The sequence below is a fragment of the Cricetulus griseus genome, chromosome 2, assembly GCF_003668045.3.
Source record: "Cricetulus griseus strain 17A/GY chromosome 2, alternate assembly CriGri-PICRH-1.0, whole genome shotgun sequence".
Classification (NCBI taxonomy): Eukaryota; Metazoa; Chordata; class Mammalia; order Rodentia; family Cricetidae; genus Cricetulus; species Cricetulus griseus.
Genome location: NC_048595.1, coordinates 295,722,062 through 295,740,744, shown reverse-complemented (window position 1 = coordinate 295,740,744; position 18,683 = coordinate 295,722,062). Strand labels below are relative to the sequence as shown.

The following is an 18,683-nucleotide window of genomic DNA, read 5'->3' as shown; positions in this document are numbered from 1 at the left end:
CTGATATATTATGTATAGAATGTATGAATGTAGTCCAGCATCACATTAAGAGTTTGTTCTTTTCTTTTCATTCTTTCTTTTTTTTTTTCCCCTGGGATCTGGATAGACCTGAGTTCTATTCCAGGGATCCACATGGTAGAAGGAGAGAACCAACTCCTGAAAGCTATCCTCTGTTTTTCACATTTACATACGTACATACACATACTCTCTCTCTAAAAAAAAAAAAAAAAATTCTTTCACCAAAAGGAAATTAGGATCATCTTTACTGAAATGGAGAAGACTACTGGATAAGTAGAATTGGGGCAAATAAAAAACTGAGTTTTTAAGTATGAGATATAGAGACATATAAGTGGAGACTCCAAGTAGGTAGTTGAATATGAATCTGGAATTCCAAAGTAAAATCAAATTAGATGTATAAATCAGGGGGTTAAGGCCCCTAGAGTTGAGAGCATCTAGAAAGCAAATTTAGGTGGTGAAAATGAGATACCCAAGGGTTTAAAGAGCAAACGACAGGATACACTGAAATTCAGTCATTGGGAAGATAAGACTCAGTAAAAAAGACCATGGATAGAGCACTGAATTAGAGGTAAAATTAGAAAGACTATCCCAAGGCTGGGTGCATAAAGTCTTTGGAGCAGAAGTGGGAAATCAATCATATGAACTGCTACAGGTGCATTATTGATAGATAAGGTGAATTAGAGAAGAGAGATTAATCTGGCACCAAAAAATTCGCCAGTGACCTTGTTTATAGTACTGCTAGTAGAATAATGGTTAGTCTATAGTATAAAAGAACATGGGAAGAGAGCAAATGTAGATGACTGTAGACTTTTCCTACAAATGAGAAGCAAGAACTAAAGTGATGACTAGAGGAGACATGAAGTTAAGGAAAGAGTGAGTCAGTGTTTAACAGTGTGTGCTTTATTAATGGGAATAACATAATACAGAGGAGAAAGTTCATTATGTAAAAAAAGAAAGGACTATTGAGAATAAGAATGCTTAAATTTATAGAAAAAATATAGCTATAGAGTGGAAACCGAGTGAAATAGCGATTACATTTATCTTCACTAATAATCTTGATGATAGTACTGCATACATTTTTGTCATAAGTAAAATTTCATAAGTAAAATAAAAACATTTCATTCAAACACTGTAGTTCTGTAATTGCATCTTTGAATTGTTCACTCAACTAGCTCTCAGTATAGAAAAAGAAATAAACATGTACCAGGTATAGAAAATATCAATTGCAAATGGGGCAACTTGACTTCTCAATTCAGAAAAGACACCAAACAGGTAGTTGCTTCCTGGTTGGAAAGGTAAAGTGTACGACAGGGGTATTGTATTGCCTGAATTCTTGCAAGCCTGGTTATGGAAGTTCAGTGTTTGCTTGTTTCTCTGAATATTCATTAATATATGCATTCTTCAGAAAACGAAAGATCCTTATTATTTCTGCAACATGGGAGATTAAAATTAGAATGTAATTACTACCAGCAGAGAGATTTTGAAAGCTCTGTTAACTAATTGTGTCTTCCTTGCTGTATGTGCATGGATGCAGCTAGCACTTTAAGCATTGGAGGTGGGAGAAGAGATGTCATAGAAAATTTTTCATGTGTTTCTATTAAAAATACACAAATGTTGATCATTTTAATATTGACATGAAAACAGCAAAGTACACTAATAAGTCACAAAGAATGGCTCATGGTAGATTTAGTGTGTATAAGAATCTAACTCCCTTTGTTAATGTTTATATCTAAGTAATTGTATTTGAGCATGGTCTACATTTATGTATATATAGCTATGGTGTACATATGAAATCATGTGTTTTAGAAATAATATATTTTCAGTCTTAGAGTCTTGATTTATGGCCTTCAATAGTTGTTATTTTTTTTCCTCTTTTTCTCAATTTTTGACAGGGAGCGTCTCTCTTGTTGATGTTGAAGACTTTCCTCAGTGAAGATGTGTTTCAGCATGCTATCATTCTTTACCTGCACAATCACAGTTATGCATCCATTCAAAGCGATGACCTCTGGGACAGCTTTAATGAGGTAAGTAGACTGGATAATTCAGTGCTATCTATAAACTATAAGAGATCTTGTGTCTATATTTCTATCACACATACAAATAGTACCAGTGAGACAGAAGACAGAGCTTAGCATATAAATATTTGTTATTAAAATAAAGAAATGAAAATACTGTATATTGTTACAAAAAAAGGGAGGGGGAGGAAGTCTGGCCATGGGCAGCCATAATTATTCTGTACCTTAATCTCCATTCCTTTTGTTGGGTAAGAAAAAATTTTCTTCTCAATATTAATGACCATTACATATTTTTGATACTTGATTTTTTCCCAAAAAGTTATTTTCCTACATCTTTCCTAGTTTTTCTACCTTCAGTAAATGATACTATATGACGCCTTATGAATCTCTTTATTGGGGACCCAGATCCCTCTTAGTAGATGATTATCACAAGATGACTACCACGAGTTACATATTGCCCTTGAGTTGTTTGTCTCTTTGGATTTTGTTACACTTGCATTTTCTAACAAGCACTGTAATTGGTAATTGGATAGGAGCTATTCTTGAGAGCAGTGTGTGAACCCAGCTTGCCTGTGCACATATGTTGGTTGCACAATTTCATATGCTTCTGAGTTTATTATCCTGATCTAAATGGATAGTTCTTAGTGCTCTTCAAGATCACAGATGCATCTGAGAATCTGATAATAAAAGTTATTGTCATTTGCCTCAGAAAAACGACACACATACAAGACGTCATATATAGTTTTATGGATGCTGAGTCAAGAACTCTTGCTTTGGATGTGTCTCATGTACTCTTGCTTTTCCACTCTGAATGATAATATTTTCTAGTATTAACTTTTTGCTCAGAAGACAGGACTTCCATATTGAGTTCTGTGTGAGAGAAGGGATTAATTCTTACTACTTAACACTTTCTTCTGTATTATTATTATTTTGTTCAATCATATATTGGCATTTCAGTGGAGCACAGTCACTTACTTGGTTCCTATTCATACATATTTTGACATATGGAACATTTGCCTGCCTTTATCACTTACTACAAATAATGATGTTGTCCTATCCCAACCTAGTTTCTAACAATATTTTCATTTTTTTAAGCATCCATATCAAACTGTACACTAGTCTCTTCTTTAAAATTCTCAAAGTACCTTGCTTTTCTTCTCAGGCTCTGGTCCGGAAATAAATAGGTCAGAACCATGAGAAAGATAAGATTAACACCTCAGTGAAATTGGGAAACATTGTTCCATACTTTTGTAACTTTAAGCAGCCATATAGTGATTGAGTTAGAGCCTTCCATGTAATAGTGCAGTTTTTATGATGTTGTGGTTGCTTGAATTTACATATATGTGTAATCCAGAAAAGTATGCTAAATCTTTAATTTAACCTTCTTTAACGAGACCATTTCTTTTGTAAACTTCTTTTTTGTTGTTGTTTGGTTTTTTGAGACAGGGTTTCCCTGTGTAGTTTTGGAGCTTCTCCTGGCACTTGCTCTGTAGACCAAGCTGGCCTCGAACTCATTTAGGTCCACTGCCTCTACCTCCCAAGTGCTTGGATTAAAAGTGTGCGTACCACCACCTAGCTTGTAAACCACTTCTCAATCATTGATACCAGATATCTTGGTACAGTGAGTTTTACAGGGTCTAAAAACCTGAGACATCAGCTTTTAGATTTTGCAGAAAAGTTTAATGTATTTTTGGGAAATAAGATCTATGATCATCGAAAAGAGTTTGCTGTCATTCTCTAAGAGACTCAGTTAAAAGAGTAGAGTTTTCTGCAACTGCTGCTGACATCATAACCTTCTAGCTCTCCCCCAAGACTGGGCCTTTAAAACAGTGATACTGAAGAAGCAGAGTAGGAGAATAAGAGGAGTCTGGACTTGCTGCTTCTCAGAATTGAGTTGCAATGCTTCCATTCTATAATACTTCTCACTAGTCATATCTTTCAAGTCGTAATGCTGTGGGCTGAAAGTGCACTTACGTTGTCTGTGGATTCTAATGTTAAACTCTACAAGTTGGTAGCACCCCTGCTGCTTTTCAGCATGGTACTACTCATGTCTTATGTAACACTCACATTACAAGCTAGTTTGTTTTACTTAGCTTGACGAAAAATGTAAACCCAACTCAGCATCAATTCTATATGGTCTTCATGGAGTACAAGAGGAAAAGACAGGCAAATTAAACTAAAACTTTTAAACTAATTTTATCATTAAGCAAAATTAATTCTTCTTAATGGAATAGGTCACAAACAAAACACTAGATGTAAAGATGATGATGAAAACCTGGACCCTACAGAAAGGATTCCCATTAGTGACTGTCCAGAGGAAGGGCACCGAGCTGCTTCTACAACAAGAAAGATTTTTTCTAAGCATTCAACCAGAAATTCAGGCTTCAGATGCCAGGTATTGTTCTTTTTTCTTCCCAGCCCATCTCGTTGCTACCTTCAGGTATAAGGATTTTAGATATTTTCTAACCATCATTCTTATGAAACCTGACGAGGTCTTTCCTCTTTGGAAAGAGCTTGGAAACTCTCTGTTACTGTCCCAAACCACCAAATCTTGAATAACTAAAACATTAAGAAGAGAACTAACCCTCTAATGTTTTATTTCTGCAGCTACCTGTGGCATATTCCAATATCATATGTCACGGATGGAAGAAACTATTCAGAATATCGATCAGTTGCACTACTGGACAAGAAATCAGGTCAATATTTAATACCTTTCTGATAAAAAATTACTAATAATGTAATTTTAAAAATTCGACCATAGGACAAATAATAGATTGTATTTTCCAGTGTGTACATTATCTGATCTAGTGTCATAAATAATTATCCAACATTTGAATACAGTAAGACCAACTATTTATATGTATATAGAGTTGGCTTTCAGTTGTAAGAAATAAGGTTAAGAAGTTGCAAAAAATATCTTGTCAATGTTTTATTTTTAGGTTCTAGATAAATATTTTATGTTTATATATAAAATAAGTAAAATAACCAGAGCATTTGCTTAAAGTGCTGTTATCTACTTTCAAGGGCTAGCCTGGGCCAGTGCATTTTAACAAGCATTTTATAAATTATTTATATGCATAATAAAGGTTAATTTATGACCTAGATTTACAGTAAATGCTTATTACAACATATCCTGTAGACATGTATGTAAGTGGACTTTCTTTGGACCACCAGCTGCCAAATAATGACAGTGAGACTTATTATGAAATCTTGACCTTAGCTTAGGCTTGTTTCCCAACTAGCACTTAAAATTTAAATTAACCCATTTATATTAATCTGTGCTCTGCCACGTGGCTTGTTATTCTCAGTACAGTATGTCTGACTCCCTCCCTGTCTCATGGCAGAACCCCCCCCCCAGATTCTTCTCCCGAGTTCCTCTCTTTCCCTGAAATGCCCACCTATCCTTTGCTTCCTAGCTATTGACCCTTCAGCTTTTTATTAAACCAATCAGGAGGTGTCTTAGCAGAGACAAGTATAATTTCTAACCATTTGTGAAATACATCTGCGATGTGTACACATATATCATTTTAATTTACATCCCAAAAGAACATAAGGTTCTTGGGTTCTGTAAGAATCAGCCATGAATACTTTAGATTTAGGAAAAAGAGCAAAGTTCTTGCTTAGATTTGGATCTGTTTTCAAATCTACATTTTTTGATTGGTGAATTAAGTCCAATTGCCTGGTTCACACCATGGCTCTCTCATTTACCACTTAACTGGATTTTAGATGAGGTATTTGGCTCTGAGCCTACTCTAAAATAGGTTTGTGATAAGGAGTTTTAGAGTTTATTTATATGGAGCACCTAAAATCATGTCTGGCATGTGTTAAGTCCATGTTAGACACCATTACTAGTGCCCTTACTAAAGAACCTTTAAGCATAGTGTATCCACATTACATAAACTATGGAAACAGTCTTCTAATGCTATCATTAGTTCTTTTGTGCTGTCTTTATCATTTTAATTTTTTGCTTGAAATCATTATGTACATATGATTTCTATATCTTACAGTCTTTCATTTTTATGATTAATCAATTGTCTTTATTAAAAGCATTTCCTAATAAAAATATCAGATGTTAAGTTTTTTCCCCGTTTTGTCTTTTTTTTTTTCTTTTTAATCAGTGCTTCTCAAAATTGCAGACTATTACCTTTTGTGATCGGGTACTCAGAACTAAGTTGCTCTTCTGTATTGTGTGGTAATAATGGGAAGTGTCAGCTCCACTGTATGAATGTGTCATTTCATTGCAGCTTTACCACACACTGCAGAAGAGTCACAGTAGCTACAGAACAGTCTCACTGTTTAAAGCCCTGAGCAGAAAGTGATCCCACCGTCTCTTTGATTAATGTGTGAAAAAAGTGTTGCCTTCCCTGGTGAAGCAGAACTCTAAACATTAGAGTTCCCAAGGAGGGTACTCCGACCCATGTCAGAGGAATACCCTTCCCCTCTGTGCATTCAGCAGTATAGTCTAAATACAATAGAGCATTAAAAAAAAAATTAGGAAAATTTGCAGATTTCCTAATAGTGTTTAAATTTTTGCTGGTATTAGAAATAGACAATAAGAAATCTGCTTTTGTCCTTTAAAAAAGCTCTGTTTATATGTGAGTGTGATAAACCATGAGATTAATGGTGTAACAAAGTTCCAAATTCCCTACTTATTCCTTACACTAGTCAACTCTTTGTTACAGAATAACTGGGTTTTTTTTTTTTTTTCTTTTTGGTTTTTTGAGACAGGGTTTCTCTGTAACTTTGGAGCCTGCTCTAGAGCTAGCTCTGTAGACCAGGCTAGGCTGGAATTCACAGAGATCTGCCTGCCTCTGTCTCCCTAGTGCTGGAATTAAAGGTGTGTGCCACCACTGCCTGGCTGGAATAACAAATAATTTAAAGGGGGGAAAGATTTATTTTGGCTCTCAGTTTTACAGGTTTTAATTCCTGGCTCTGGGAGATGGGGAAGAGAAGAAAAACATTGACAAGTTATATCTTTTGAAAACATTCAAAAGCAGTAACTTACTTCCTCCTCCAGACCCTACCTCTTAAGTGCCCATTCTCTACCCACTTATCGAGTTAACTAGTTACCTCTTAATGATTAGATCCAAGCCTTTAACACATGAGTGTAGGAGGGACATATTATATGCATGAACCATAGCCTGCCTCCTTTCATCCCCCCACTCTTTCTCTCTCTTGCTCCCCCTCTCCTTCCTCTCCACCTCCATCTCTGCCCCCCTTTTCTTCCTCCCATTACCTTCCCCTCTTCTCCATCTACTTTTCCTCCTGTCTTTCTCCCTTTTCTCCCTTTCCCTCTCACTCCCTATCACTCTTCTTTACCAGGTGTACTATGATTTTGCTGCATAGAAATTTTTCCAGCATCTTAAACAGGCCATACTGTCTGTTATGTTTAGACCCTTTTGTGTGCTATTGTCTTTCCTTGAAGAACACCCTGACACCCCACTCCCTTGACCTCCTCCCATTCATTCCTCTGCCCTTAGCTAAGCCATGGCTTGTTCCAGGAAGACTTTCATATTCCAAGTCAAAGCAGATTTCCAGGTTATAGTTTCAAATAACATTTTGTACTCTTTACACAAGAGTATTCTGTAAGTACTATCCATTTGTGTCTCTCTCCATGTTATACTTGTCTCCCATTGAGGATAAATATTTCGGTTTATAAATTATATTAATGAACTTAGATGATTACTGAATGAATAAATGAAATCAATGAGTTTTAATTTGACTGTGAAAACTTATAAGGAAAGAACTTTAAAGCCAAACGAAATGCCTTATTTCCCTTAATTGAAAAGACTCATAGTTGAGTAGAATATACAAAAAGGAATATAATTATTGAATCTGAGGCTGGAATTGGCCCAGTGTGATGTAAGCAGCGTGCGCTTCCTGTTAGTAACTGTGTAGTTCTCTGGTGGCTGTTGCTGCTTTAATTTCTGCCATTTCAGTTTGAAGAGTGCACATTGAAAACACTCTGCTCTTATAAGAAAATGTGTGACCCCGAGGACAGTTGAATCTTCTTGGCTCCTGACACCCCAGTATTAATTACTCTCAACTTTTAGTTACATTTTAATATTTTTCTATCCTCAAAATATAGCAGAGAAAAGGACTTTAGGCTTATTTTATTTCATACATTGCTGCACTATAGGATCCTCTTTGGTTGCTTAAGTTTATAGTAGGGCTCTGACCTTAGCTCACTGGTTTGGTTGTGTGTAATAATTATATTCAATTAGTATCTTTCCCCCCTTCCCATCTTTGAATAATTGTTGTGTATAAATAACAGGGTAAAGGAGATCACTAAAATTGTCTACCTTGTCCTTCCTATCTTTCTGTTATCTATATTTTTTCCAAACCTAAAATCCTTAGCTGTAGTAAGTAATTTTAATTGTAAATGTTGTTTCTAAAAATGTTTATTACCATACCAGAAATATTGCTATGAAACTAAAAAATGTATCATTGGAAGAAAAAGCAACTAGAAAGAAAAAGAAGGAGAAGTGATTTGCTAACATACCTTCGTTTGCTGTTATCTGATCCTTTTTTCCTACTTACTAAGATAAAGAGTAAAGGAGGTTACACCAAGAAGGGAGGGCTTTCTGCATGGAGTGCAGTTAACTGTGTACTGTGCTGACCCCTGGAACAGACTTGATGTCATGCTTTCTAATTTTATAGTAAAAACATAAATTTTTTGTCTCAGGAATTCAACATTTCTCTATAAAACAGTAGTTGATTTTCATAACTTATTGACAAATTTTTTTTGTAAATCTCAATTAGATTATTTTGTCTGGGTTTTTGCCATTTAAAGTTAAATTGCCCACTCTTTATTATACAATAGACTGTGAAAACTGAAATGCTAATCTGTTAACGGTTATAATAAATTAAAAGCACATGAGAGTAGTCTCATCTCATCTATATTTAAGCTGGCAGCCAGTTAGGGTCCCTTACGTATAAAACAATTACTTTTGATACCTATGGTTTTGAGGCCCTGTATCTGAGTTCATTCAGAAGACATGAAAGGTACTCCTGTGCTATTCTTTAAATAAGTCTCCTCCCTCCTTCTGCTGTTGGCTCTATTGTTTATGTTCTGGCAACTTGATGACAGTAATAATTTGAAAGATACGCCCTGCTCCCAGCTGCATTCCTTCTCTCAACCATCTGGAGTTGGCCATGTTTATAGCATAGCATGTGCTCATCAGTGAAAATAGTTATTATCGCACCATTTCCTGAACCTATCCAATGAAGCAGTTGCCATTGCTTATCCTTTCTTTTTAAGTCAGTGGAAATTGGGCTACGTAATCCTTCTTTCACAGTTTGTCTTTAAGAGCTCCATAGAAGATTGTGCTCTCAAATCCAAATGGAAAATATTGGTACTTTTTGGATTAGCTAATTATGCAATTATTCTCATCAGTTATAAGCCTGGTTACAGTGTCCCTAACCTGGAACCATGTCTTTTTCCATCAGAAATCCTCCCCAGAACTCCATACTGCTCTGGAAAAATAAATGAATTTATTTCATCTAACTGATTGTTCCCATCTGTTGTTATGTCAAGAATAAAACAGAAACTAATATTGAATCTTTTAATGAAAAAGACTGACAGTTCCATTAACACATAATTACTCCATTTTCATAATATCCAAAATATCAGCAAAACTAGAGTAATTAAGGGAATCAGATAAATTTTAGTAATTCATGCTTTTGAATTTGACAAATTATAAGTAAAACTTCAAGTACTAATGTTATCTTTCATTTTAGAATGTGTTTCTAAAGCACTTTGTATAAAAATAATTCACTATACAAGTATTGTGAGAAGGAACAATTTTAAATAATGTTTCAAAATAGGAGATTGACTAAAGTGGGACAAATCCTGAAATGGAAAGTTGAATATTTGAACATTGCATATGAAGACAATGGAAGTGTGAAGGGTTGGGGAAGTCTTAAAGGTAAAAATGCAGGATGAACATCAATACATGTAGGGCAACTGTAGAAAATACTACATAAAATTAAAAAAAGTATAAGAAAAACATGACAATAAATATACTCCATACTTCACTATGGTATCATCGTTGTTTTGTTTTGTTTTTTGAGACAGGGTTTCTCTGTAGCTTTGGAGCCTATTCTGGAACTCGCTCTGTAGAGCAGGCCGGCCTCCAACTCACAGAGATCAGCCTGCCTCTGCCTCCCTAGTTCTGGGATTAAAGGTGTGAGCCACCACTGCCCAGCTGGCATTTAGCTTCTTAAAAGAATTATGGATATAACACTGAAAAAAAGGTGGGGGGAAGCCCCTATTGTCTTCTCTTGTTGTTTTAATTTTTCCTCTCTTTTAGATATCATCAATCTTACAGAACAAGTGCAGTGGGTCAAAGTCAATACAAACATGACTGGCTATTACATTGTTCACTATGCTGATGATGACTGGGCAGCTCTCATCAATCAGTTAAAAAGAAATCCTTATGTTCTGAGTGACAAAGACCGAGCCAACCTCATCAATAACATCTTTGAACTTGCAGGGTATAGTATGCTTGATTTACATTGTGGTTGCCATTTTTAAAGATGTTATTGCAGTAAAGAACAAATTTTGAAATAAGTATATATTGACTATTAGGTATAGTTTTAGAAGATTTGGAAAATGTATGGTGTGTTCATAGCTTTCAGATTTTAAATGTATTATAAACATCAGCCTAAATACATTGAATAGATGGATAGCATAAAACAGAATCAGCTACTGGTTCACAAATAGATAACAACAAGCAGGGTATATATTTTGTAAGAATTCAAGCTTCACATTGTCTTATGAGAGAATTATCTTCAAGAAGTAGTTGGCTTCTGCCTAAAGCTTAGTGCCAACCTATTGGTTGAATAGTATCTCTAGTAATTGGAGTATCCTTATATGTGTGTGGCTTGCCTTCCCAACTACCATGTACTATATAGAAGCCCAAAGCCAAGAATGGCAGTGGTCTTTTATAAAGGTATCTTCTGAATAGTTTACAAATTTATATTGATTCTAGGCCTAGAAACACAAAGAATACTCACCATTATTACTGTCCATTTTTGGCTTACATTTTAAATATGAAGTAACCTTTTTATGTCCTTTCAACCATCACTGCTATAATTTTCTACAAACTTCCTATTGTGTTTGCTTGTTTGTTTGAGACAAGGTGTCACTGTGTAGCCTTGGCTGGCTTGGAACTATCTGTGTAGACCAAGTTGGCTTTAATCTCCCAGAGATCTACCTCTCTTCCTCTTGAGTGTTAGGACTAAAGGGTTGCAACTCCCAATCCAGCCTAACTGCTTAGTTTTTAGAAGCTATTCACTGTAAACTCACAATGGACCTCGTCTTAACAAATGTGGCAGGCTGGTTGCAGCAAGAAATAAAATTTGTCTGTTTTCTGATTCAGATACTTTGAATCAGATACTGATTCAGATGGGGAGTATGCTACCTAATCATATGGTAAATGGAAGTAATTAGTGAATAATATCAATAGTAGTCATCTTTTCCAATGCAATGTGATGCTTTAATGAGCCAGTGGCAATTAATAGATGACTTCTGGATCCAAAAGTGAGCTGTTGTATATCTTTCCATTAAAATGCATCTTTACCTGTGAGCCACTTAAATATAATTACCTGAGTTTAACTTTGCCCAATGTTACTGTAAATTTAAGTGTTTTGTCTGCAGAACTCACTAGCTCCTTATAAAGTTATGTTGTCTCAGAAAATTTATACTTCCTATTCATTTATTCTTTAGCCTTGGCAAAGTGCCTCTTCGGATGGCATTTGATTTGATTGACTATCTTAGAAATGAGACACACACTGCACCCATCACTGAAGCTCTGTTCCAGACGGACCTCATCTATAACCTCTTGGAAAAACTGGGACACATGGACCTGGCCTCAAGATTGGTGGTAAGTTGGCACCAGACTGGTCCAAATGGCTCAAAGGCAAGCTGTTTTGAAACAGTTGTGGAAGTTTTCCTTAGTGAGAAATAGGCCGTGTTCCTACAAAGGGCGCCTAGTTGAGGAAGAAATAATTGTGAATCATTAAGTTACCTTGGTCTATTGATGATAGAATAAATTTAATAAAAATGTAATTTGCATAGTGTCCTATCAGTACATCATGGGCATTGGCAAAATAAGCTAAATAAATCAATATTACTAAAATTAAAAAAAAAAGATTGTTGGTAAATCTTCCTTTTTTTTTTAGTTCCTCTTGTGACCTATCTTTAATACTGTTATTTGCAATTCTAGTCAACTCTTAACATGCCTTAAAAAAATCAAACAGTTAAATTCAATTTTTATTTTTTATTTTGCTGGTTGTAAAAACTTCTATTCTGTATCAAAAATGTCAGTACTTACCATGAAGAGTTGGTGAAGCTCTTATATGAAGTAGTATTGTTTGAATATAAAAATGCAGATCTTTGACTACTATCAAATGGAGCCATCTATAAGGAAAATGTCCCTGGGAGCCCTCTTTTGTTTTTACACAACATTAAAATAAGGCCTTTTAGAAAGAAGATATCCTGTTAATGATCCAGCGGTCTTTATAAAATGCAGTATGTTTGTTCTGGAAATAATTGTTGCTGACTACTCTCCCATGAGTAATGATGCTGGTAGGTGTAGCAGTGACTGTATAAGCTCTAAAGGAGTCTTAGACCTAGTATTAGACTTCACCTCAAAGCCAGTTACCCAATCTTCAGCTGTTACTTTTTATACTTCAGCAATAATTAAGATAATATATTAGTTCCCTGGGAGTGCCTCAATGTGTTACTACAATTTGATGTACAGAAAAAAAAAAAAAAAAAAAAAAAAAAACGAGAATTTATTTTTCATGCCTCTGGAGTCTAGAAGTCAAGGTGTTGGCAGATAATCTACTACTTGCCTTTCCCTTAGCTTTAAGTGAATGTTAGCAACCCTTTCGTAAATCTGTGTCACTCCTGTCCTATCCCGGTTAACAAGGCACTGTACTGTGTTTCCGTGCCCCAATTTTCCAGTTGTCAGAGATATACCAACCCTTAGGCTAGACCCCATAGTAACTCTGTATAGCTTCATTTTCACTTGGTTATATCTACAGAGACACTGTTCCCAATTAAGGTTATGCGAATCTGGGGAAGGTACACTATTCAATGTGGTATCAGTAGTAGCAGCCATGACTAGTACACATCACTCATTTTTACCACTCTTGAGGGACACTGATTTGAAGGGTTTAAAAATTACCAGAAAGGGAGGCAGAATGTCTGCCTGTTCTAAAGCTATCAAGCTAGTTAGTTCCATGGTAGCAGAAGCCCTTCTTCCATGTGCTTTCTCTATTCTGTTTAAAATTAGTCTTCTGAAGCACTTGGTAATTATCTCAAGTTCTCCCTTTGTTGAAATTGCAAATTGGTGTTCAAGTAACCTGTCTCCTGTTGCATCTTCATCCTCTATGGTTTCAGATGTTTGTTTGGAACATACAATAGAGTAGGATCCAGGGGACGAGTACAGGGCAAGGAGAGTCTTGGTGTCTGTTTCTAAGACTTGGATGCTTTTAGTGCTATGACACCCTAAATGTGTAGTTAAATACCAAGTTTGTTTTAGTTTATTATAGAGGGGAAACATTAAAATTCTTGTTTATTCTTAGGGGATTTTGTTAGCATCAAAACTATCAAACTGTGAAACCACTTTGTAGTTAGGAAGTGGGATAGCAGGCATCTCCAAGCCCTTGAGTCCAATACTCAAGTGTATTGGTGTCTGATTAATATTTATGTCACTTTAACCAGAATACTACACATATTAATTTGTCATTTTTTAAAATGAAAGCTATGCACGATGTACACAGCATTCTGTGGAATATGCTGTGGTGTGGTGGGTAGAGTCTGGAGGTACATTTCATTGTGTTAAATTGTTAACATCTGAAGTTAATGTCTGGTTTTAGCCATATTCCTATTTTATAAATTAAAATCTGTCATTTTCTTACATATGAAGCATTGGTAGGGTAAACCTTTGCAAATAAAACTGGCAGTTCACTTTTAAGAAACTTTGTTAACTTAGCAAAGAACCTCCCTGAGTGTATTGATGTAAAATTAAAGCAGTAAATCAAAATGTGATATATAGCAAATGTCAGCATCTTTTCCTGGTTTATTTTTAAAATAATTTGTTACTGTTGCTGCATTTTATTGCATATACAGTGTTGGAAGCTTATGTGATACATCTCTCTATTCATTTCCTCTTCTGGCAATTCTTTATAAAATTAGTGTTAGATCCTATTGTTTAATTACCTTAACTTCAAAAGTTTAACTTAGAAGCCATATGAAAAGTATATTTCATTTTGTAAGAGAAAAAGGCAACTTGAGGTACCTACTATGCTCTTATTAATATAAATAATACTAAAAAGACATAACCTGAATCATTTAAATAGTCACGTTTAAAACAGCAGGATTTTTATGAAAGTAGAATTATGTTAGTAAAGTGCTTATCACATTTTCAAATATACTGAAAATATTTGAGAATCTCTCTGAATCATTTGGTATAAAGATTAGCAAAGTCATCCCCTGATAGTTGGGTGTGAGTGCTTAGGACTTAGTCTAAGTATCTTCAAGTGTCAGGCTTTCTCTGCTCTAGTGCTTCAAAGTGTCATTTCCATAGGTGTTGCTGTGTCTCTCCACTGAGGTTTTAGATAGGATTCTAAGCTCTAATTTTTCCACACATTGTTTCTTTGTTTCTGAATGTAAGTACCTTTAAATTTTCTTTGATTCTGCATTCATTTGGGACAAAAACAGCAAGCTTAGGGTCTATGTCTATAATCAGGAATAGTGCTCTTTATGCTTTTGAATGGGTCAGTCAATTGAAGATAGCAGGTACCAATACAGCCATATGAGCACAGTGGAATGCCCTGCATTGACAGATATCGTGACAAGTATTTTCCGATTCCATGTTCTCCTAATAGCTCTCAAGCTCTACCACCTCAAACATTCCACAAGGTATCTAGTCTCTATTTCATTGTCTTTAAACAAGCAAAGGCAAGTTGGTGTGTTTCCACAAGCTTTGAGAACTTCTTATACCAATTCTTGGCTTTAGGGATGAACAGTGATCTTCAAGAAGAGCATAATACTTTGAAAGAACTTAAACTGAATTTTGGGGATTAAAAGGTTTTTTCATAACTCAACTGTGATATTTTATTATAGGGATAAGGTAGTGTGTGTGTTGGGGTTTCTGTTGCTGTGATGAGACACAGCAACAAAAAGCAACTTGGGGAGAAGTGTTTTTCACTTACACTTCTAGATAATAAGCCATCATTAAGGAAAATCAGAAACTCAAATAATGCAGGAACCTGGAGACAGGAGCTAATGCAGAGGCCAAGAAGTGCTGCTTACTGGCTTGCTCCTCATGACTTGCTCAACCTGTTTTCTTATAGCACCCAGAACCAATCAGCCACCTATAGTGGGTTGGGCCCTTCCTCATTACTAATTAAGAAAATGCCCTGCTAGCCTGCCCACAGCCAGATCATATGGGGACAGTTTCTCATTTGAGGTTCCCTCCTCTCATTTGACTATAGCTTATGTCAAGTTGACATAAAAGTAGCCAGCATAGGTAGGATGGTGGTGGGTGATAGTAAAGAAATAGCTGGTAAGGAGAAACTCGCTGGTGCTGAGACACTGAGGAGAAGGGATGCCTGTCATTTTTTTTTTTTAATTTGATCCTCCTTATGTATAGCTTGAAGATATTCTTTACAGAGGAAAAAAAAAAAAAACCCTGATCATTTTATATCAGAGATTTTCTCCTCTAGGATTTCCTGGGTGCATATTTCTTGTAGTATTTTAAAATCTTGTGTATCTTCTCCCTCCGTGGTGCACAATAACTTGTAACATGGAAGGACTTCCACATACTGTGAATAGCTTTTATGCTTCTGCAGAAGGAAGAGATGAAACAGTGATTGCTGATTCCATGATAGACATGTATTTCACAATGGCTTCTCATTCAGAAGTAACTGTAACGGTGAATTGGATAGAATAACAGATGATACTGAATACTTGTTCACAGACTATTTTGATCACATATAGACTAAGTATATATAAATGAAATTTCATGGTCTCTATAATTTATGAGCAATTCAACTAAAACAAAAAAGTGTATATGTATCATGTATACAAAAATGAAGAATTAGAAATTGATAAATTGCCGGGCTATGGTGGCACATGCCTTTAATCCCAGCACTTAGGAGGCAGAGGCAGACAGATCACTGTGAGTTCGAGACCAGCCTGATCTACAAGAGCTAGTTCCAGGACAGCCTCCAAAGCCACAGAGAAACCCTGTCTTGAACCACCCCCTCCCAAAACAAACAAACAAACAAAAAAAACTGATAAATCTAGCTGAATAACGTTTGGATGTACATTAAACATCTATTTTTGCATTTTTCTGTAGCTTTGACTTTTTTACATTAAAAATGGGAATATAACCATACTCTTTCCTAGAGACCTCATTTTCTTTTAAATTTTGTTAGGTTAATTTGCTATTACCTCAAATTAGGTGGTATGTTAAATACACTTTTAATAATGGATTTGAAACTATTTAAACATTAAATCATTGGTAAAGAAATGTATTTTAGCAGAAGATGATGACATATACTTGTAATCTCAAGAAGAGAATTGTACATTCAAGGCCAGCCTGGGCTGTATAGTTAGACTGGGTCCAGGCGGGGGGAGAACCAATAAGTAGTAATAGTGGTATAGTTTTTCTTTTATTTATGGACTTGCCAATTCAAAAGTCATCAAGCAGGGAAATTCCAGCAGTTTGGGATGATATTTTAGGCAGAAAGGTAGCTTTTAGCCAAGTACATGCCGAATAAAGGTTCTCTGCAGTTCAGATGCCATCAGCTCTTTCTGAATTGAGTTGTATCATTCTAAGTCCTACTTGTCTGTAGCTTTGTTATTGGATAGCTTCGTACCAGCTAAATGTGGTCTTTATGTGTCAGTTACAATTTAATATCTTGTAATTTTTCCTTATTGGAGAAATCTTGGAGAAAAGATATGTAATTACACTAATTTCCTGATTGATTGAATGATTAATAATGCTATTATAATCATATTTCATCTCTATAGAACAGAGTATATAAATTGCTCCAGAACCAGATCCAGCAGCAGACTTGGACTGATGAGGGCATGCCATCTGCACGAGAGCTTCGGTCAGCCTTGCTGGAATTTGCCTGTACCCACAGCCTAGAGAACTGTACCACCGAGGCCACGATGCTGTTTGACAATTGGATGTCATCAAATGGAACTCAGAGGTGAAGTACACATCTACTTGAATGGGCCTTCTCATTCATTATTTCCTAAAGAAGGAAGGAGTGATATTCCACTGTATGCACTTGCCATATTTAATATTGTTTTTCATGAGATTTGAATTGCTTCTACTTCTTGGTATTGTAAATATTACTGCCATGAATTTGAGCATATAATTAGCTTTTGCAAATCTGATTTAGATTCTTTAGTGCTTTTTTATATCTCCAAAAGTGCTATTGCTGGAGCATAGAGAATTTATTATTCATTTTATCATATACATATATATGTGTTTGTGTGAGTACCCACGTGTAGGAAGGCCAGAAAACAGTCTTTCCTGTTAAATCCTCAGAAACACTGTTTTTTGAGATAGTGACTTTCCCTGGATATTCTATGTTGGCTGGCCAGAGAGCCTCTGGAACTGCCTGTTTCTGTCTCCTGAATGTTGGAATTTCAAGTGTATACCACCCCTTTGACTTAATTATGTGGGTTCTGGAGATCAGATTCATGCTTGCTCAGCAAGCACTGTACTGATTAAACTATTTTCCCTAACTTTCCATTTTTAATTTTTAAGGACTTTAATGATATCATATTTCTAATAGTAATTGTGTGATTTTCTGTTTCTACCAACAGAGTATAAACATTCCAGTTTTGTTTGTTTGTTTTTTTGAGACAGGGTTTCTGTGTGTAGGCCTGTCTTCCTGGAAATCACTTTGTAGACCAAGCTGGCCTTGAACTCACTGAGATCTGCCTGCCTCTGCCTCCCGAGTGCTGGGATTAAAGGTGTGTGCCACCATTGCTTAGCACATTGCAGGTTTTTTTTTTTTTTTCTTACAACATTGCCAACACGTTTTCTGGTTTTGTTTGGTGGGTTTTGTGGATGGAAGTTTCTGTCCTGCTCCACCCTGCAGCCTTTTATTCCCAAATAAATACACAGAGGCTTATATTAATTATAAACTCTTCAGCCGATGGCTCAAGCTTCTTATTGGCTAGCTCTCTCTTAATTATTAACCCATTTCTATTAATCTGTGTATCTCCTCCTGGTCTTGGCTTACCGATGATACCCAGGCCTCTTTCTTCCTTGGCAGCTACATGGCATCTCCCTGACTCTGCCTACTACCTTTCTCTGTCCCTGTTTGGATTACCCGCCTGGCTAAATCTTGTCTGTTCATTGGCTTTATTCATCAACCAATAAGAGAAACATATATTCACAGCATACAGAAGGACATCCCCCATCAGGTTTGGTTTTGTGATAGGTCTTCCTGTGTAGCCCTGGTTGGTCTACTCCTGCCTCCTGAGTGCTAACATTAAAACAAGTACTTCCATACTTGTTCTAGTTTTCTGTTTTGTTTGTATTTAAAACTTCTTTCCTATGGTGCTGAGGATCTGATTCACGGTCTCACACTTGCTAGACAAATGCT

General features: G+C 35.9%; 1 protein-coding gene across 1 annotated transcript in view; it reads left to right on the top strand.

The window, feature by feature from the left end:
* The window catches only part of Lnpep (leucyl and cystinyl aminopeptidase), a 72,313-nt gene that overhangs the window by 41,822 nt on the left and 11,808 nt on the right, over nucleotides 1-18,683 (top strand). The window contains exons 9-14 of the mRNA XM_027401213.2: nucleotides 1,911-2,042; nucleotides 4,268-4,428; nucleotides 4,641-4,729; nucleotides 10,346-10,529; nucleotides 11,764-11,920; nucleotides 17,086-17,270. Coding sequence (XP_027257014.1) covers nucleotides 1,911-2,042; nucleotides 4,268-4,428; nucleotides 4,641-4,729; nucleotides 10,346-10,529; nucleotides 11,764-11,920; nucleotides 17,086-17,270 — 908 coding nt within the window. The remainder of the gene's footprint in view (nucleotides 1-1,910; nucleotides 2,043-4,267; nucleotides 4,429-4,640; nucleotides 4,730-10,345; nucleotides 10,530-11,763; nucleotides 11,921-17,085; nucleotides 17,271-18,683) is intronic.